This window comes from Macaca mulatta, chromosome 5 (genome assembly GCF_049350105.2).
Source record: "Macaca mulatta isolate MMU2019108-1 chromosome 5, T2T-MMU8v2.0, whole genome shotgun sequence".
NCBI lineage: Eukaryota > Metazoa > Chordata > Mammalia > Primates > Cercopithecidae > Macaca > Macaca mulatta.
Genome location: NC_133410.1, coordinates 119,129,381 through 119,150,673, shown reverse-complemented (window position 1 = coordinate 119,150,673; position 21,293 = coordinate 119,129,381). Strand labels below are relative to the sequence as shown.

The following is a 21,293-nucleotide window of genomic DNA, read 5'->3' as shown; positions in this document are numbered from 1 at the left end:
GAGAAAAAGTGTATTGTCCTCAGAAAATTTCAAGCACTTCTTGTTGCTCAGGCATAAGATTTTGAGGCGGGAAGTTAAAGAAGATAAAGCTGGAGAGGTAAGTGGGGATGAAGTTATCAAGGAAACCCTTAGATTCCCTATGGAGAGCTTACTCTCAGCCTATAGGCAATGAGAGCAATAAAAGTTAGGCTTGGGAGTGACATATCTGCTTATCCTTTTAGGAAGAATTCTCTGGCGGCTGTGGGGAGAAAAGGTTTAGATAGCGCAAGCAAGAAGAAAGGAGGAGGCTTCTGGTGGATGTCTGTGGTTATAGTCCAGGTGAGCAGCCATCACGCTACAGCCTTGACTGCTGTGCTGGTAATAGTTAGGATAATGCAGCTTCAGGAAATATCCAGGAGAGAGAAATGATTGATTAGATGTAGGGATGAAGAAGGGATTTAAAAACAACCCTAAGGTTTCCCAGTGCTGGAGATGCAGTGAGAGGTGGTGGCCCTGAGTTTTTAAGCACAAGAGGGAGAAGAAATAGGATGGGTAAATCTCAGATCACCAAACAACCAAGGGTTTTTGAATTATTAATTTCGTGGATGACATGACTTACATGGAAGCAAGAAATGCCAAATTGAGTACAGAAACGCTGTTTAAAGATAAAAACATCAGAAAGTAGAAAACTAAGAGGTCAGAGGGAATTGTGTAACCAAAGCCCGGTCTTCCTAGTTTTATCATATAAGCAAATTAGACAATAAAAAATATAGCACTGAAATATAATTACTCGATACTGTTGAAGTCCTTTATATTTGAGGCAAAGTTGCTTCTTGCTTATCGCTGGAAATGAGTTCACGGCCTTGCAAATTGGAACTCTGAGTCCATTTTTCTAGACATTATTACAGAAGTTGTCCTGGCCTTTTAATGGCTCTGGGACTTTGGGCGCAGATGTCATTATGCTTTCCCTGTAAAAAGTCTCAGCTATGGTAGACAGGATGAGCAAAGAGCTAGTGACACAAAGCATTCAGAACTTTCTGGGAACACTAGACATTTTAATTTGGCCATGAAGAAAGACAAAAAGCTGAAAAGTCCCTTTCGGAGTATGTTAAAGAGGGCCTTGAAAATCCAGCTGAGGGGTTTATACTTACTTGGTGGGCGAGTAAAGGTTTTTAGCTAAAGAATTTGGGCATTGGAACTTTATTTTTAAAAGATTAGCTACGAGGTTGTATTGATTGCGGTTGTATTGTATTAATTGATTGCAGTGGGAAAGTCAGAGAGTGAGGAGATAACGTAGAAGATTACTGTAACAGTTTACCTTTCCATATACATAGGGGACTGTACACATAAAACTAATACCTAGATTTTACTTAATATGCAGCCAAAGGTGCTAAAGAGACAATTTACAGGTAGAAAAAATAGAGATTAAAAAATACAATATGCAAAGATACACAGCCTCACTAGCAGTTAAAGAAATGTGAAATAAAATGAATTTAAGTTAGAGTATACAACTCATAATTTAAATATATACAGCACTATTAGCAGGAATATGAAAAGCCTACTTAGACACTGCCAGTATCAGTGTAAACTAATTCAATCTTTCCAGAAAGCAAGTTAGCAACAATAATAGTGTTTTTGTATTTGTATCCAGTATTTCTAGTCTGAAAAGAAACCCTCAAATAGAATAACTTCTCCCAAAGAAAATATATATTTGCACTGAAATATTTTCAGTGGTACATCCATGAAACTAAAAACTGGAAAGCAATTTAAATGTCTACTATTTAAACAATGGTATATTGTACTATGCTTTTTTTTTTTTTTTTTTTTTTTTTGAGACAGAGTCTTGCTCTGTCTCCCAGGCTGGAGTGCAGTGGCCGGATAGCTCACTGCAAGCTCCGCCTCCCGGGTTCATGCCATTCTCCTGCCTCAGCCTCCCCAGTAGCTGGGAATACAGGTGCCCGCCACCTCGCCTGGCTAGTTTTTTGTATTTTTTAGTAGAGACGGGGTTTCACCGTGTTAGCCAGGATGGTCTCGATCTCCTGACCTCGTGATCCGCCCGCCTCTATGCTTAACAGTCATTTAGAATGACAAATATGTGAGTCTACAAACTCATTTGACATTGAAAAAACATTTATTGAGTGCCTACTACATGCCAGACAGAATTAGGTATATGTGCTAAGGATACATTAAAGAACAAACATATAAAAATCTCCACTCTGATTGAAGTTAACTCTGGTGGCAAATATATGGAATATATATGCAGAAAAATGGTAATCAAAATTGCAGAAAACATCAAAATATGCACAGGGGTTATAATGCTATATAATATATATGCATCAACTTAACATTTTATTTAGAAACAATTGTGTTTAATGTTCATTTGATTATTTTTGTTTAATAACATAAGTTAATTGATTTAAATGTTAAAATGTTGAAATGCCAAAAATGCTTTCTATTCTAACTGGGAATATCCAACAACTCATTTCAGTAATTATCTAGAATTATTCATTATTATTGTTTTTACTCATTTATTCTAACATTAAATTAGTGACTGCTTCTATTCTAATGGAGGAGCCAGGCAAGTTAAAGGTCATCAGTACAGTGTAATGCATGCCATAATAGGGAGAAAGAAAGGGGACGTTAACCTCAGATGCCTAATTCATCAAGGGAGATGAGCAGTAAGTTGACATATCAGGACACAGAGAAGCATGCACTGCAGCAGCCAGTGCACAAAGAGAAGAAGCATGAGCTGCGCTTGAGGAGCTTACAGTCTCATAGGACAATGATCCATGTCTGCACTTGATCTAAATGGGCTCATATTTAAAATAAAAGCATTGTCAAAAAACTAAAGTGTTTTGACAGTGTGTCCTTTTCTCTTATTTCAGATTCTTCCTGAAGCCAGTGGGTTTTGAGATACATCCATCGGTAAAATACTTGTCACAGGCATTGTTTGGTGAGTCTGACATTTGAACATGGCAAGCATCGCCCTCCGAAACCTACGATAAAAAAAGGAAAATTTGGCATTAACTCATAATGATTTGTAACTTCTAAAGCATTTTCAAGTATGGCTAAGATGCCACTACTGCCAATTTACATCTCTGGATAAATTTCTGCCTCCAACTTAACATCTCCTGTTGAGAACCTTTATAAATATATAAAGTATATGGTAGAGTTAAAACCCATTTTGCACTATTGATTCTATAGATTTCCTGTTGAGAAACTTTATAAATATATAAGGTATATGGTACAGTTAAAGGCCAGTTTTGCATCATTGATTCTATAGATTGAAGACATCTAATAAAAGTAAATAATTGTATGTATTTAAAAGGATGCTACCAATGTCAAGTGCCATGAGTTGTTTATTTGAACTAACAATGTGTGTTTCATCCATCTGTTCTTCCCAGCAAGAATTTTCCAAAAGAACTACCAGCAGATTCTGAATTTAAAATGTGTTCATCATTCTTCTTACGTGGTCTGTTTGGGCTGTAAAATTTTATGTTTCTTCATATACCTGTAACTAAAGCTGCTTTTCCAAACATTGTCATTCCAGGATAAAATTACCTGACCTCAGCTGGGTGTGGTGGCGCACGCCTGTAATCCCAGCACTTTGGGAGGCCGAGATGGGTGGATCACAAGGTCAGGAGTTCAAGACGAGTCTGGCCAAGATGGTGAAACCCCATCTCTACTAAAACTACAAAAATTATCCGGGCGTGGTGGTGGGCAACTATAATCCCAGCTACTCTGGAGGCTGAGGCAGGGAATTGCTTGAACCCATAGGCGGAGGTTGCAGTGAGCTGAGATCACGCCACTGCACTCCAGCCTGGATAGAGACTCCGTCTAAACTTCATTGAGGAGGCAGGAAGGGAACATTTTGCCGAGAAACCCAAAAAAGAGAGGAGGTAAGAATTCTCTAGTATCCAGATGCCTTTTATGTTGAGACTAAACTTTTCCCTTGCATTTGAATGATATGTCTTATTTCTTGTAAATATACATCTATGCTACCTACTAAGTGAGCCCAACGTTGCCCTGTCCATTTTCCAGTAATAAAATCACTCTTTTCTTTGGAAACCACTATTCCATGTATTTGGGGTGGGAGTAACCATTTGAACTAAGCTGACCACTGACATCCCAGGGGCTTTTCTGCCAGAGAGCCATGTGAGATGCAGTTGGTATTTGGGGATGCTTAGCTGGTAGAACTTGGGTCTTGGGTTGCCCACAGTCATCTCTGCCACTGTGTGGGAAGAGTCTGTCGTAAATCTGGAGCTCTGGGCATTTAAGGATCTAGATGCTGCTCCAGTCACATGAGGCAAATGACCTTTATGCTAGATTGAAGTGGGTTTCTGTCACTTCTCTCCCAAGAAATCTTAACATTCTTTTTATATCAGTTTTATTTTGTATTGCAAGCATTTTAGACATTACTTACTTTTTATTAGCAACCACGTAAATGCAGGGGTTATAGAATGTAGAAGATTTTGCAAACAGTGGAGCTATGATGGCCATGGGGGGAGGAATCTTCTTTGGGTCACCAAAAGAAGCCCATAAGCACACGATGGAATAAGGGGACCATGCCACCAGAAACATGCAGATCATGATCACAGACATCTGAAAAGAAATAGATATTCACCAAGCCCAATATCTAAAATATTTAAATATTAATATATCTAAAGCAGGGTAAAAAGCTATCTAGGTTGGAATGTGAATATGTTTATGTTGTTGATGATATAAAGGAAATAGCTGAGGTTTTTTTGCCTTTGATGTTGTTTGTTCAAGTGCCTGAAGTCGCCTATGATAATAAGACCTTGTGAAATGGGTATATCAAGAATATATAACATTGCTTTTAAGAATGGTACACACACATAAAAGAATGCCCTCTTTCTTTCTGTATGCTAGGGGAGAGTACAAAAGCTGACTTTGATGAAAGACAGATAAAAACCCACCCCACCCCACTTCACATCATTATGCTATGAACTGCTGGCATGGCTATTATTATTATTATTACCATCATTATTATTTATTCTTACTGGGATTATCTGCTAAACTAAAAAAAGTAACTTTCTAACTTTCTTTTTTTTTTTTTTTTTTTGAGGCGGAGTCTTCACTCTGTTGCCCAGGCTGCAGTGCAGTGGCACCATCTCGGCTCACTGCAAGCTCCGCCTCCCGGGTTCGCGCCATTCTCCTGCCTCAGCCTCCGGAGTAGCTGGGACTACAGGCGCCCGCCACTGCGCCCGGCTAATTTTTTGTATTTTAGTAGAGACGGGGTTTCACCGTGTTAGCCAGGATGGTCTCGATCTACTGACCTCGTGATCCGCCCGCCTCGGCCTCCCAAAGTGTAGGGATTACAGGCGTGAGCCACCGCGCCCGGCCAACTTTCTAACTTTCTAAACTCAATTTGGAAACAAATACAATCCTATCTTGAGCTCAGTGAATTCTAACACAGGCCATTTCTACTGGATATATATTATACACAATGCAGATAATTTTGTAAAGGAGATCTCTTGCATCTTGTTTAAATGAAAAAATTATATTTTTATATTTCTTCCCTAGGTTTTCTGCTAAAATTATGGAACAGAGGTTAAAGAAGACAAAAAACCCTTAAGGACAGAGAATCAGAGATTAGACAATACATATTTTTTAATGGAAACAATGACCATTGGACTAGTGGCAAATTATTTAAGGAACATGAGAATAATTTTATAAATAAGTAAATAAATAAATGCTAAAAAGAGCCAACTATGAGGGAAAACCATATATAGACCACCATGCTACAGAGCAACGGATACTCTAGTAACAAAGGATACCAGAAAACTCTGGATGTGGGGGTGCACATGGAGCTCAAAATAGAACTGGTTGAAATCTACAAAGTCGCCGGGCGCGGTGGCTCAGGCCTGTTATCCCAGCACTTTGGGAGGCCGAGGCGGGCGGATCACGAGGTAAGGAGATCGAGACCATCCTGGCTAACACAGTGAAACCCCGTCTCTACTAAAAAAAAAAAATACAAAAAATTAGCCAGGCTTGGTGGCAGGTGCCTGTAGTCCCAGCTACTCGGGAGGCTGAGGCAGGAGAATGGCGTGAACCCAGGAGGCGGAGCTTGCAGTGAGCAGAGATTGCGTCACTGCATTCCAGCCTGGGCCACAGAGCAAGACTCCGTCTCAAAATAAATAAATAAATAAATAAAGTAGTTAGACGTCCAAATCTTTCTGCCTGTCCACTCAGTCTACCCAGTAACTTCCCCTTCCCCTCCCTGGAAGACTTCCAGAGCTCAGTATTTAAAAAAAAAAAAAAAAAAAAAAAAAAAAAAAAGAAGAAGAAGAAGGCTAATTTGGGAAACTCAGGACACAGGGACACCAGGTTCAGCTAAGCACTTCAGTACTGTGTTAAAAAGAGGTATATGTGTGCTGCCCCCTCCTTGTGAAGAAACTTGGAGATAGACTTGTACCTCCCACCTAGGAACATGAAAGGAATTCTGCCCAGAATAAAATACCTAGAGATACAGTTACCTGGACACTTAGAAATTCCCCCAAATCTCCATTCCATCATTTTAACAGGCTATCAGGAGGGAGCAACATGAAAAAGACAATTTTTCCTTTTAAACAAGATACAAAAGAGCTCCTTTACAAAATTATCTGCGTCATGTATAATACACATCCAGCAGAAATTGCCTGTGCTAGAATTCACTGAGCTCAAGATAGGATTGTATTTGTTTTCAGGTTGAGTTTGGAAGTTAGAAAAAAAAAATTTTTTTGACTAGCAGATAATCACAGTGAGAGAATAATAATAATAATGATGACAATGGTCACAACAATAACTACAGAGACAATTAGAAATTCCCCCAAAAGAAACATCTCACTAATAAGCATATCCATGCTTACAATTAACATTTTTAATGCATCACTCTTAAGTATGAAGGAACAATCATTGACCACCAGACCTTAAGAAAACTTTTACATTGACAGGCAAAGAAAAAAAAAAAAACAGTGCAAGAACTCAGGGGAAACAAAAATATGTGGTAAACAGAAGGAAATATAAATATATACATAATGTCACAGAAATAACAGAAGATATACATCCATAAAACAAGGAGAGAATAGAGTATAAAATAGCTGTTTTATCAACTAAAATGGTTTTTAACTCTAGAAGAGAACCCAGGCAATACCATTCAGGACATAGGCACAGGCAAAGATTTCATGATGAAGATGCCAAAAGCAATTGCAACAGAAGCAAAAATTGACAAATAGGATCTAATTAAACTAAAGAGCTTCTGCACAGCAAAAGAAACTATAAACAGAGTAAACAGACAGCCTACAGAATGGGAGAAAATTTTTGCAATCTGTGCATCTGACAAAGGTCTAATATCCAGCATCTACAAGGAACTTAAGCAAATTTATAAGAAAAAAACAAGCAACCCCATTACAAAGTGGGGACATGAACAGGCATTTCTTAACACAAGACATACATGCAGCCAACAAACATGAAAAAAAAAAAATCTCATCACTGATCATTAGAGAAATGCAAATCAAAACCACAATAAGATACCATCTCATACCAGTCAGAATGACTATTAATAAAAAGTAAAAAAATAACAGATGCTGGTGAGATTGTGAAAAAAACACTTTTACACTCTTGGTGGGAGTATAACTTAGTTCAATCATTGTGGAAGATTGTGTGTGGCAATTCCTCAAAGACCTGGAGACAGAAATACCATTTGTCCCAGCAATTCTTTTACTGAGTATATACCCAAAGCAATATAAATCATTCTATTATAAAGACACATGCAGATGTATGTTTATTGCAGCACTATTCAAAATAGCAATCATGGACATGACATGAAATTAACCTAAATTCTCATCAATGGTAGACTGGATAAAGAAAATGTGGTACAATGCAGCCATAGAAAGGAATGAGATCATGTCCTTTGCAGGGACATCGATGGAGCTGGAGGCCATTATCAAACTAATGCAGGAACAGAAAACCAAATACCATATATTGTCACTTATAAGTGGGAGCTAAATGATGAGAACACATGGACACACGGCGGAAGCAACACACACTGGGGCCTGTCAGAGGGTAGAGGGAGGAAGGAGGGAGAGGATCAGGAAGAACAGCTAATGGATGGATGGGCTTAATACCTGGATGATCTGGGCAGCAAACCACCATGGCACACATTTACCTATGTAACAAACCTACACATCCTGCACATATACCCCTGAACTTAAAATAAAAGTTGGAATTATTTTTAATGGTTTTTACCCTATCTGTAAAAGTGAGAGTAGAATGTTAAAAATGTAATAGAAAGGTTGTATGATATTATCAGGTTAGGATCAGGGGGAGGTGAATCAGGTGAATTATATAAGTGCAGGGTCAGATCCTGTTTTTATTTAAAATTTCTATTTTGTTCAACATAATTTTTACATTAACTTTTTTAAGTACTAGATTAACCCACTTTTTTTTATTAATGAGTTTTTTGGGGCTTGCTTGCATTTTGCACCCAAGGGTTGACCTTCACTATCCTCACCCTTATCTTAGACCTAGATATGATTGAGCAAATCTCCCAGAAAGTAGAAACAAAAAGAAACAAACAACCACCACAAAAGAGACAAACAAAAATAGACAATATAGGAGAGAAAATTTAAGAAAATTAGAAGATAAATCTAGCAAATTAAATATCTAAATAAAAGGAATTCCAGGGAAAGAGAAGAGAAAAAACCAGAGGGACTGGAATCATCAGAGAAATCATAAGAGAAATCTCCTAGAAGAGCAAGATGGGAGTCTCCACACTGAAAGAACTCACCAAGTACCCAGTGCTGGATAAATACTCATACCAAGGTGCATCAGTATACATTTTCAGAAAACTAGAGACATAGAGAAGATCCTATAAGCTTCCAGAGAAAACCCACAGATCACCACAGAGCATCAACCACCAGAATGCCATCAGCCTTTGTAGCAGCAATACTGGAAGCTAGGAGACGCAGAGTGATACCTTCAAAACTCTTTGAATATTACTTTTGCACCTAGAATTCTAGACCTGGCAAACTGTCAGTCAATATGATAGTAAAATTAAGACAATTTCAGTCATGCAAAGTCTTAAAAATATTACCTCTCCCATAACTTCAGGAATTAATTGAAGAATGTGCTCCACCAAATCAGAGGAAATAAACTAAGAACAAGAAGGGAAAAAAAAGGAAGACAAGCATTCCAGAAAACAGGGGATTTGACCCTGGAAGGAGGTGAAGGCATCCTGAGCTGATGATGAAGGGAGACCTGAAGATGTTAGCTTTCTGAGCAGCGGTCGTCAGGAGCAATCAGTTCAAAGCAGAGCAGAAGGCCCCAGGGAACCAGGAGGATGGCTCCAAGAAGAGGATAAGGTTCATCACATCTGTGGTGTGTTTAAACATACTGACAGCAGAGAAAGAGCCTCTTTATCTAACCAAATATTGTTAACATTATACTGACAGATAAGGAGGGAGAAAGGTATGGAGGAGGAGTTGGGCAGGTGGGTGGTATAAGAGAATAAATCCTCATCATCCACAGTAGGAAATCAAGAGATGATGGCCAAAAATATATCCAAAAGAGCAAACAGCATATGATTCAGAAATAAGAAGGCAAGTGGCCAGGTGCAGTGGCTCACCCCTGTAATCCCAGCACTTTGCAAGGCCGAGGTGGGCGGATCACCTGAGGTCAGGAGTTCAAGACCAGCCTGGCCAACATGGTAAAACACCATCTCTACTAAAAATACAAAAAATTTAGCTGGGCATGGCGGTGGGCGTCTCTAATCCCAGCTACTCGGAAGGCTGAGGCAGGAGAATCACTCGAACCAGGGAGGCAGAGGTTGCAGTGAGTTGAGATCGTGCCATTGAACTCTAGCCTAGACAATAAGAATGAAACTCCATTTCAAAAAAATAAAAAATAAGGAGGCAAACACAGAAGAAAGATCTGGGAAGTGAGAGATGGAGATGAGGGAGAGAAGACTGCGGTGGTCCCAGGGACTCTTTCAACTATGAGTGGGTAAAAGCTCCATGACAACAATTTTTCAAGGATTTTGGCCTCTTACCTTTGTTACATCTATCTGATCTGACCATTCTCTGTTGAGGGACTCAGTGCAGTCACTGGTAGCGTGATGTTTAATGGATAGTGTGACATGGTAATAGCAGTAAAACATCACTGTCAACGGCACAATAAAATTTATCGCAATAACTGTCATGGTGTAAGACACAAAAGATCTGAAAATAAGAAAAGGCAATCATGATTGCTCATTTAATGTCCTAAGCGGGGAAAGGGGAAAGAGGAGATAATTATTAAAAATAATATTGGTAGTCACTGTATTGTTAAATAGTTTAAGAAGTGTATTTGACTTTTAGTTAATTTAGGCCAGAAATTGGCAAACTATGGACTGTAGGCCTATTCCAGCCTATTACTCATCTTTGTAAATAAAGCTTTATTGGAACACAGCCATGTGCCCTCATTTACATGCTGGCTATGGCTGCTTTTACAGGATGACGACAGAGTTGAAGAGCTGTGATAGAGACATCTGGCCTATAAAGTCTAAAGTATTTACTTTTAATTGCTTTCAAGACAGAATCTTGCTTGGTCACCCAGGCTGGAGTGCAGTGGTGCAATCATGTCTCACTGTAGCCTTGAACTCCCCAGCTCAAGTCAATCTCCATTTTAGCCTACCAAGTACCTGAGACCACAGGCATGTACCACCACAGCCAGCTAAATTTCCACCCCCAACTTTTTTTTTTTTTTTTTGTAGAGACAGAGTCTCAATATGTTGCCCAGGCTGGACTCAAACTCCTGGGCACAAGTGATCTTCCTGCCCCAACCTCACAAAGTGCTGGGATTACAGGCATGAACCACTGTGCCCAGCCTTTACTTTTTGAATCTGCAGAAAAAATTTTAGATTTAGATCTGGTTTGAGATTTATAAATTTTCTGTTCATTTTTAAGTCGTCCTTCACTTCCTTTAATGAACTAAAATATCCTCTTGTTCCTGGAAAATATATAGAAGCCTCACTAACTAGCAGGTAAATCTTTGCAGTGACTGTACTTTTGCTGTGCAGTTCTCAGAATGTGCTTGGACACCAGACCATCTTGAAAAGACAGCAGGGAGGCAGCTTGCGCTTTTGCCAGAGCCGCACACTCTATCTAGCTTCACTAACCCTTTTCCTGCTCATGATCCTACCTTTGAGATGTGCAAATATTGGAAGGGTGATTGGTACCCTGCGTTGCTGCTTTAAGAGAGAACACAGGGGAGGGAGGAAGGAATGGGGTAAAGGAGACACAGTGAGATGGATGACCTTTACTTGCAAACAAGCATAAGTCACTTTTCTCAATTCCGACTTTTGCTAGAATCACATTATCACTACCGAGGAAGCACTTTGCCACCTTCTGTATGAGGAACACATGATCTGAGCTTAAATTTGAAGGGGTGAGAAAATGTCTACACTAGAAGCATTTGATTATAAAGTGTAAACTTCTCTCTTACCTATCATTTTTCCTCCAGTTTATGGTACAAGTAGCACCAGTAGGATCTGGGGCATAACTAGCCCACCCTATGATAGGCATCAAAGCCCAAAACAGGCCATTGATCCAGGCTCCCAGAATCATGCCAATGTAAGTGTTGGTGGTCATTCTTCTCCCTATTATCAAGCATAGGAAATATTAGCAGCATTTGCCATTAATGGGACTCACTTTTTTAAACTTGCTTGATTCACAAGTGTTATCAAGTAGATTCTTTACAGAGCACTTTGGTGGGCCTCAGGAGCCAAAACATGCATGCAACGCCAAATAAAAGTAACAAATATGTTCTCCCTTTTTACCAAGCCTATCTACATAAGTTCACATTCTGGGAAAAAATGACATTTAAGCTGAAACCTAAATGAGAAAAGAATCAGTCAGAGGGTAAACAGGAAGAGTAGCTTTCCAGACCTAGCAAAACAGTGTATACGAAGACCTCACTTTGGGCTTGGTCCATACCTCAAAGTGTGAATGACCTTATGAAATTTGGATTTTATTCTAAGTACGATAGGAAGCCATTGAAACATTTGAACAATTATTGCCAGAGAAATAAAACTGACCCTAACTACAAACCATTAGGTTTATATTTTAGCGTACATATTGAGTGGCCATTAGTCAAGAAATGGATTCATTAAGAAAGCTGAGAAAAGTGTTGTACCTATGTCAGGAAGGCAGATGGTCAGGTATCGGTCCACGGCCACGACAGTGAGTAATCCAATGCTTGCCATTCCAAAAAAAATATTCAATCCAGCATAAACCTGAAAACCAAAATTGAAAATACTCTACCATTCTAAACACCCTCCCAAGAAACATTTAGATTTTTGTACCATTGTTAGAATATATCTCAAATATACTAAATGTTTTTTACTACTTTAAAAGACATCTTCATTGTCAAATTATAACTAGTTTAATAAAAATTTATGGAAAGTATTTTGTAATTTCATTAACTAAAATGAACTTTTTTCAAAATTTTAAGACTTACAGTGAAATTTTGTTACAACACTCTATGAACAGAGTGCAGAACAACCCACAAACCAGCAAAAGACTAGTATTCAGAAGATGGGCAATTCAACAGGAGGAAAAGACAAACTCAATAGAAAAATGGCCAGAATGAATGGGGTATGCACAAAAGCCCACTGGCATTTGAATGTTTATAACAAAAGACATGCAACCACAATAAATATTCAAAGAAATACTGATTATAAGATGGCATTTTACACTCTTGAAAATGAAAATTTAAAAGTCTGACAATCCCAAGTATTAAAGAGAATGTGGAGTAATAAATGTTCTCATAATTTGAATAACTATTTTGGACAGCAATTTGGCTACTTCTGATAAAGTTGAAGATGAACATTCTCTACAACTTAAACCATTCCACTCCTAGGCAATGTGTCTAAAGAAACTCACATATTGCAGAAGGAGACGTATATAAGAACATTTATTGAAGCCTTCTCTGTGATAGAAAAAAAAATGGGAACAAATGTCCAATAAGAGTAAAATGAAAAAGTACATTGGGCTATCTATGTTCATAAAATGGAATATTGTATAGCAGTCAAAATGAATGACTTACAGCCATATCCATCAACATGGATAAACCTCAAAAACATAATATAGAACAATGAAAGGAAATCACATAATGCAAACCGTGTTATATCATTTACACAAAACCTAAAGTATTCAGACAGTATCTGGTTTATGTGCAAATATATAAGATAGGAAAACATTCATGAGAGGAATAAGATTGAGGATGGTATGCAATAGCCTTCATCATTATCTGTATAGTTTTATGTCTTTAAAAAGGAAAACAATCTGAAGCACAGATTGAGGAACAGTAAGACTTAACAAAACTGGTTGGTACTTACGTGGATATTCAGTATTCACTACTACTTTCATTTAATTCTCTATAGTTTTTAGCTTATAATAGTAAACCGCTAAAAGAATTAGGCCAAAAGTAATATTTGCCTACTATCTTAAAGCAAATTAATATTAACTCATTTCCTTTTTAGTAAAAAATAACAAATACATTTAGTAACAATTCTCATGGAGGACTTTCTATAGGAAAAAATTCAACAACATGGTGACTTAACTGTCTTCCATAATATGATTAAATCACTAAATATTGTTTCAGATGAAAGCAGGGTAATTCTTTTTCAATTTGCAATATGCACATTTTCATTTAAATATGCAAATCAGCACTCTTCTTTAGTTGAATGCTAGTTGTTTTGTTTGTTTCTTCCTTTGGGTTGGGAGAATTTTGAAAATATAACAATGGTTGGTGGTTTTATTTCTCTTATTAAACAATATATTGCTAGTCACTTCTGAAGTTCTTTTCTGTAAAAGTGCTGTGTCTATTATCCTACAATATCTTTTTCGATTTAAACTCTTGGGATTCTTTTTAGACATTTAAATTTACATTTCTTTGATCTATTTGTTTTGCTTTCATTCCAATGATCTCCAATACCTGACAGCCTGCATATCCAAATTTCCAACTTCCATACAGATCTGAGGCAGCAGACATGGGATAGCCAATGCTACTGACCCCTATATCAGTAACAGCCAGGTTAATAATAATTGCATTTGTGGGTGTCCGAAGTTCCTTGTACTTAATGAAGATGCCCAGAACTATTATGTTGCTGAGAATACTTATCATACCTGAGAACACACACAAAAATATGATGCATTTTGTTTAATTTGAATGTTTCAAAGTAGACTCAAAATTAAATATTTAAGCCCCTTTAAAAACATAACAGATCTATTTTTGTTCATTTATTTGAAGAGCTCCTGCTGTTCTTAAAACTGTAACATCTTCACATCCCTTCTGTGAAATAGAAATGAGAAAATTAAAACACAAAGAATCTGCCAATTGCACAAGGCAGCACTGAAGGCTGGTTTTAATGTCATCGCTACTGAGTGAACTGTCCTTGAAACTCCTTCACTGGCTTTCATACCATTCCTGCTGATTTTTGGGACAAATATATGATGGACCATACCCTCTTTTTGGCAGCTTAACTTCCTCCTCTTCCTTCCTGGGGCCTGGGACTCCTCTTTTTCCATAGTTGCCTTTCTCAAGCTTCAATTATCATTCTATCCTCACAGCACTTTTGTCACTATTTTCAGCCATGACACAAGCTCCAGTTCCACATTATTTTTCATTCAACTCATTGTCATTTACTAAGCATCTACCATATGTAAGATTATATGACTATTCCAGTATTTCTTGAAACTCAACATATCCAAATTCTTCATTCCAACACACACACAGAGACACACACACACGCACAAGCACACCCCTTCCCCAATAGAAGAATGCATACTACAAGACTTGTCTATCCAGAGAGGAAGTTGAACCAGCTTTTTGGTCCATAGAGAAGCCTCACAGCTGATACCACCTTAATTAAGTTTCTGACTCTTTGCTTGCAGGTCCAGAACCTCAGTGTTGTCAGTGCCCCAGACTGGTTGCATTGAGGTAGACGGGTAACTAAACTTATTAACCAGAATGCCACTGTATTATTTTACACTGAGAAATACTGTTGAGTGTACTGGATGTGCATGTTTAACATCCTCTACATGCTGTAAAGGGCATAAGCCAGATATGGGCTGTACTAGATCCTAAAGGGGTGTGAGGGGGTGGGGTGTGAGTAGATTTCAGTCAAGAAGCTAGAATCATTACTGGATTGTTAGAGACTAAAGGCGGGTTGTGCAACAAGCAGGAATAGAGTTGAGTTCCCCATCGAGAAAAGAATTACTTGGTGATCGATCCCCAATTATTGTCAGAGAGGGACAGTTTCCAAGCACCAACATACAACAATATCAGCTCAGTAAAAACTTTTATCATATATTGGCACTTCAGTCAGAACTTCTGCCTTAGCCTGTTACACTAACCTTCCAGATTCCTGTTCTTTTCCCCTCCTTGCTTCTGGCAGAATCAGCTTGCTATAACATAGACTTAACCATGGTTCTTCTCCTCCCAAAAACTTGTAATATTCCCCACTGGCTGTGAGATAAAAATCCAAATGTCCCAACCTGATATTCCAGGCTCTTTGCCTCAATCTGTTGTCACTCTCCAGAAGCACATTTCTACACTTGTCAAGCGAACTCTCCATTCTAGTTTTTCCCCAGATACACCATGCTTGACTCATATTTCTCCCACTTGGAGCACACTGCTCCTTCCCTCTGCCTATCCAAATGCCATCCATCCTTCAAACCAGTTCAAGCCCCTAAGCCTTCTCCTACCCACACTATCCTCTCCTCCCTCAATTTCCAAACTACTTGCTTATGATTAACTTAGTCTTATGTAACGCTATATAATTTAACTGTTACTTTTCCTAGTCTTTTCGTGTAGATTTCAGGCTCCTCATGATTTCTGTGGTTTTTGAATATGTGACATACAGCTTTATTTATTTAATAAGTGGGCTACAACTAAAACCCATATTGCTTAATTTCTATCATTCCTTCAAGATAATTAGAACACAATGACAGAAAATTTGATGAATCTTTGGCCCTATTTTTAGCATCTAGGATTGTAGCATGTATACAAGATATACTCCAAAGAATTTAATGAAATGAAGACTTTGTGGGCTAGCTACAAATTCAATGATTTGTTTTTAAAGTTAGATAAAAACAGTGCAGTAAATTGCTGCCTACCAAGTATGCAACCAGAACAAAGGAACTATAATTCTGGGAGTCTTACAAATAATGGGGGGTATGAAGTAAGCAGTTTAGCCCATTCTCTCTGCAGCTGTGCCAAGCACGCTGCCTTGTTTCCACAGCTGTAGGTCTTCTAATGGGTATATAATAGATCATCTAGTCGTTAGATTTTAGTTAAGTCCCATCTCACAGTCAGTCTAAATGCTAAGTAGCACTTGATGTTGACTTCTCCTTCACTCTTGAAACATTTTCCCTCTTGTCTTCTGTGACTTCCATCCAATCTCTTCAACAGACTCTTCTTGATCTACTTCCTGGCCTTTGTTTCTCCATCTGTGTCTTATTAAATATGTGCATTGTCCAAACTTCTGTCCTAGACCCCTTTCTTTTCACATTTAACACATACTCTTGAGTGATTTCTTCATACCCAAAGCTATACCCTGATACTTTTCAGCCTCCGGACACTCAAACCCATATGTCCAGCTTTTTATTGAACACCTCTCAAATTGAACTGAGAGATTTTTTCTCCTGTCTCAAACCTATTCTTCCCCAAGTGTGTTCCTATCTTGATGAAGAGCATCACCATCTATTCAGTAGCTCAAAAAAGAAACCTAGGCGTCATCTTCAATACTTCTCTCCTTTTCCCACAATCCCATCATCCATTCATCAATTCTACCTTCTAGCTCTTGAATGTATCTACTTCCTTCTGTCCTCACTGCCATTACTCCCTCCTCAGAATCACTGCAATGGACTCCTATGTGGTCTGTTAGCTACCACTATAGCACATTTCTAAAATGCAAATCAGATCATGTCACTCTCATTTCAAACGCTTCAGTGACTCCCTGTCACCTTTAATACTTACATGGCTCGTCACTGTCTGGTACTCAGCCATCTTTTTCAATCTCTCTCTTACCCTTCATTTTACAGTTCATCCATAATGATTTATTTCAGATACTCAAATTCACCATGTGCTCTTACCTCCCAGCCTTAATTGGGGAAAGGGAGAGTGCTCAATGACACAATAAATTAACAAAACGTCTGTTGCACTGGAAGTTGTAACAGTTTATAGGAGCCAAAATCTAAATGAAAGATCAAATTAACCATTAAACAAAAAACAAAAAAATCTAAATAGGCTCTTGGTAAAAGTAACAAATGAAATAAATGCTTTCACTACATCCTTTCCTCATAGTTTTGGTTTTGATTTGCGAGTTTACGTGAGTTTTGTTAAAGGAGGAAAGTTAGAGGATTTAAAGAAAAATAGATGCTTGATACAGGGGCAGAACAAAAGCATAAAGAGGTCAGATATGCTTTCTTCAGTGGATCCACCAGAAACACAAGCAAATAACACACACTCATTGTATATAACTTGGTAAAGCTGACTCGGATTTATATGTGAGGGCTGTAGAACCAAAATGCCTGGGTTCAAATCCTGCTGTAGCTACGTAGTAGATGTGTGTGTTGGACAGGTTTCTTAAGCCCTTCATCTATATAAACTAGAGAAATAAAACTGAAGAGTAACTTACTGAATTAGTGTAAGAAGAATTATTCTGTATGTGTAAGGTTTTACAACAGTGCTTGGTATGAAGCAAGTATTCAAATGATAACATTAGTAGCAGTAGTAAGATTACTATTATTATTACTGTTACGGAGATAAGAACTAAGTAGAATATTTTCTGCATGCTAATTTTGTAACCAGGTCAAAAAAGGATAGTTTGAGTTGGTTTTTTTTTTTTTTTTTTTTGCTCATCTACAAATAACTAAACCAAACACTTGTATACAAGGTATTTCCATGTAATTGTTATGAGATTTTCTGTCTTTTTTGCAATTACAAAAAATTAGAACTTGTCTAGTACTTATCATACAGAGGTATTCAAATGAACAAGGTAACACGTCACTAAAATCACAAAACTTAACTGAGGAGCTCAATTTCTAGCACTAGAAGTAATATGCTGAATTATAAGGAAGAAACTAAACAATTATAAACTGGGTATAGGATGATGTGTTACACTTTTCACTCTACTTTTGAATATGTTTGAAAATTTTTATAAAAGTCAATGCAAAAAATAATGAACTCAATATAACAGAGTTAATTCTAAAACTCATTAAAGTTGAAAATTAAGTGATTACTCAATACAAAAGTTATACAATTCAATGACACATTAAAAGATAAAAAGTTTCTACTGTCATTCCCCCATCCCTTTTTTTCTGCAAACAATCCTTTACATCAGTGAGTATGTGGGGAGGAAAGGGAAAAAGAAACAAATATTTGTCCAACACCTACTATATGGCATTTATGTGTCACTTAATTTTACTCCTTATAACAATCATGACAGGTAACTTATTCTTATGCTTGTTTTACAGATGAGAAAATGGAAGAACAAAAAGGAGAAGAAACTTGCTCACAGTTGCAAATATACTAAAAGATGAAATCCAAAACTCAAGAGTTTTCCAATAAGCATTCTGGAACAAGCTGAATTCTCAGACTGTCCTCAATGACAATATACTCTGCTCTGTCTTCTTAGGACTTTTTCTTTCCAGAGCCTTTAAGTCCTTAGCTAAATTCTACCACCAATAACAAAAATATGAGGGTTATATATAAGAAGAGTAAATGATGCTAAAAATACATTTTTGCCATGGTGCATACTCTTCTCCAATAAAAACTTTGACAATGCAGAACCAAATACATAGGTTTTTATAAAAGAACTATTTATTACATAGAAAACTTTTCTCAGCCCCACTTCACTGCTCTTATGTTATCAAAATTCAAAATAACCTGTGACAATAGCCATCACTAACAATGTTTTCACTTATTCTTTCACCCACATTCTCTTATTTGATCTTTACAGCCCAGAAATAGAATATCATCATCCTCATTTACCAACGAGCAAGCCAAGTCAGGATAAATGACTTGTCGAGGTTGGCCAATAATATGGAACCTGAAACAATGCATGCCTTATGCTGAAAACTTCTGCCTTTCTTCACCTATTCTAAAGAAAGATAACTGTTAATTAAACATCCATACCTGCCATAATCAAGTAAGTTGCAACAATATTGTGTTCAGTCTGTGAAAAGACCGAGCCATCTTCATTTTTAGAGTCTGAACTGTTGCCTAAATTATTTCTTAGCATTTTGCAGGGAAGATACCGAGACACCCTTCATAATAAGCCTTCGATAATTATGAACAGTTTTACGAGTTACTGAGGAAAGATTTTTCAGGACCAATCATTTCCACTTAGAGATCTCAAAGAAGGGCCTTTTCATAGAGGCCCTCCCTTAACAGATTTAATTGGACTAAAGAGGAAGGGATTTTAATTCCCAGAATAAGGGAAAAGCTTATTAGCAAAACAAAAAGAAATACCAAGCACCACACATTTTAACCTATTTGGGCATCAGTCTTCTTTCTAAGGAGATTATCAAGCACACACATCCCATTTAAACAATAAACAAACTCAGGAAATCAGTATAGGATCAGACTTAACTGATTTCAGCTGGAAATTAAGAGCCAGCCTTAGTCCTCTAAAACTATTCGGATTAAGGTCCCTGTTTTCTGTTGACCCTTCCAGTTTTTCCATTTCGGCTTTTTTTTTTTTTTTCTCTCTTAACAATTTAAATATTAGTAATAAAGAAGTAGTCTCCTTCCAACTTCCAAATCTCACTCTCCTAAAGGTTACCAGTATTGTTTGGTGCATATCCTTTCTTACGTTTTTCTCTGCTTATACATATATTCATACAAGTGTTTGAGGTTTCCTCCACTTGTATGAATAAAATGAGGGGAAAAAAATAAGTATATATGTGTATATGTATAATGCAACTTATTTTCCCCTAAGGCTGTATTATAAATTCCAAGTCAATAAACTCAGAATCTAATAGTCTAATTTATTAGTAGCTATTTCATAGCATGGATATAACATGATCAACTCCACCATCCACCTGTTAATTTCCCCTATAGTTTGATATGCACATGAGTAATTAATATTATCTGATAGTAATCATTGTATACTTTGCCAAAGCATCTGAATTCAATCACTGATATTGTAAAGTACAGAATAAAAATATTCTGGATTATTGCATTACAACCTGAAAACCTGAACATATTTTGTTAGAATGATTACCTTTTTCCCATATTCTTTATGTTATTAACATTATTAAAATCTGATTCTCCTCAGTTTCTTAAAATCAGTAAACATTAGAGAAATGCTTAGATGCACCAAAGTTAATAGTGTAAGCATAAAACAGAACCACTAGAGGGCTATATTTACCCACTTAGTTGAATTTCATAAATCCTAGAATGGCACAGGAGAAGCCTAAGACAATCCTTTTGCCTCAGTTATCTTGCATGTGTATAAACTCAAGAGGAAAAGGTTATCTGTCCCAAATCTTATAGCTACCAGTACTCACATTTTTATAAATGTAATGTTGTTATACCTATACTAGAAAAGCGAATCTCATCAGCATCGTGTCTTCAAATGACCCTAGAGCAATGAAGAGGAAATCACTCCCTTTAAAAAATCTGTCTTTTCTTTCATTCGGTATGCAAAATAAAACTTAGAATTTCTGAATTTGCTTTGGGTCATACTACCTTCCTTTTCTATAATAAGTTATACCTAGTTGTAGCATCCATGACGTTTCCAGAAATAATTATTCTAAAAACTGAGAAATACGTAATTTCAGATAGTCACCTTTCTGCTGCAGATGAAAGTTTTGATATGAGTGAGGTATGTGCATTCGAAGTTCTTTTTTATGCTTCCTTCATGAGTGATACAGAAAAGCTATATTGGGATAGGCTTAGAAATACATGTGAATTTGATTCAAAATGAATGCCTCAAAAAACCCAGAAACTAGGCCAGGTGCGGTGGCTCACACCTGTAATCCCAGCACTTTGGGGGGCCAAGGCAGGCAGATCAGCTGAGGTCAGGAGTTCAAGACCAGCCTGACCAACATGGATAAACTCCATCTCTACTAAAAATACAAAATTAGCCGGGCATGGTGGCACATGCCTGTAATCCCAGCTACTCAGGAGACTGAGGCAGGAGAATCGCTTGAACCTGGAAGGTGGAGGTCGCAGTGAGCCAAGATTGCACCATTGCACTCCAGTCTGGGAAATAAGAGCAAAACTCTATCTCAAAAAAACAGAAACTATAAGGGAAAAAAGGGAAA

At 37.5% G+C, this 21,293-nt stretch overlaps 1 protein-coding gene and 1 long non-coding RNA gene across 2 annotated transcripts in view; one reads left to right on the top strand and one right to left on the bottom strand.

Moving 5' to 3' along the window:
* The window catches only part of LOC114678379 (uncharacterized), an 81,283-nt gene that overhangs the window by 53,137 nt on the left and 6,853 nt on the right, over positions 1-21,293 (top strand). Inside the window, exons 3-4 of the long non-coding RNA XR_013417266.1 lie at positions 2,865-2,932; positions 18,498-19,171. This is a non-coding gene — a long non-coding RNA (uncharacterized LOC114678379). The remainder of the gene's footprint in view (positions 1-2,864; positions 2,933-18,497; positions 19,172-21,293) is intronic.
* Positions 2,094-19,401, bottom strand: RRH (retinal pigment epithelium-derived rhodopsin homolog). The gene is made up of 7 exons (XM_015139027.3): positions 19,159-19,401; positions 13,954-14,144; positions 12,151-12,250; positions 11,461-11,614; positions 10,028-10,196; positions 4,403-4,581; positions 2,094-2,975 (listed from the first exon to the last, which is right to left on the bottom strand). The coding sequence occupies exons 1-7, from the start codon at positions 19,262-19,264 to the stop codon at positions 2,861-2,863; spliced, it is 1,014 nt and encodes a 337-aa protein (XP_014994513.3). The 5' UTR covers positions 19,265-19,401; the 3' UTR covers positions 2,094-2,860.

Coding starts and splice junctions, on each gene's coding strand:
- RRH (XM_015139027.3), bottom strand. CDS start 19,264: ATGCTAAGAAATAATTTAGGCAACAGTTCAGACTCTAAAAATGAAGAT. Junction 14,145..19,158: donor AACTTACTTGATTATGGCAG/GTATGGATGTTT, acceptor GTGTGTTCTCAG/GTATGATAAGTATTCTCAGC. Junction 10,197..11,460: donor AACTGGAGGAAAAATGATAG/GTAAGAGAGAAG, acceptor TCTTATTTTCAG/ATCTTTTGTGTCTTACACCA.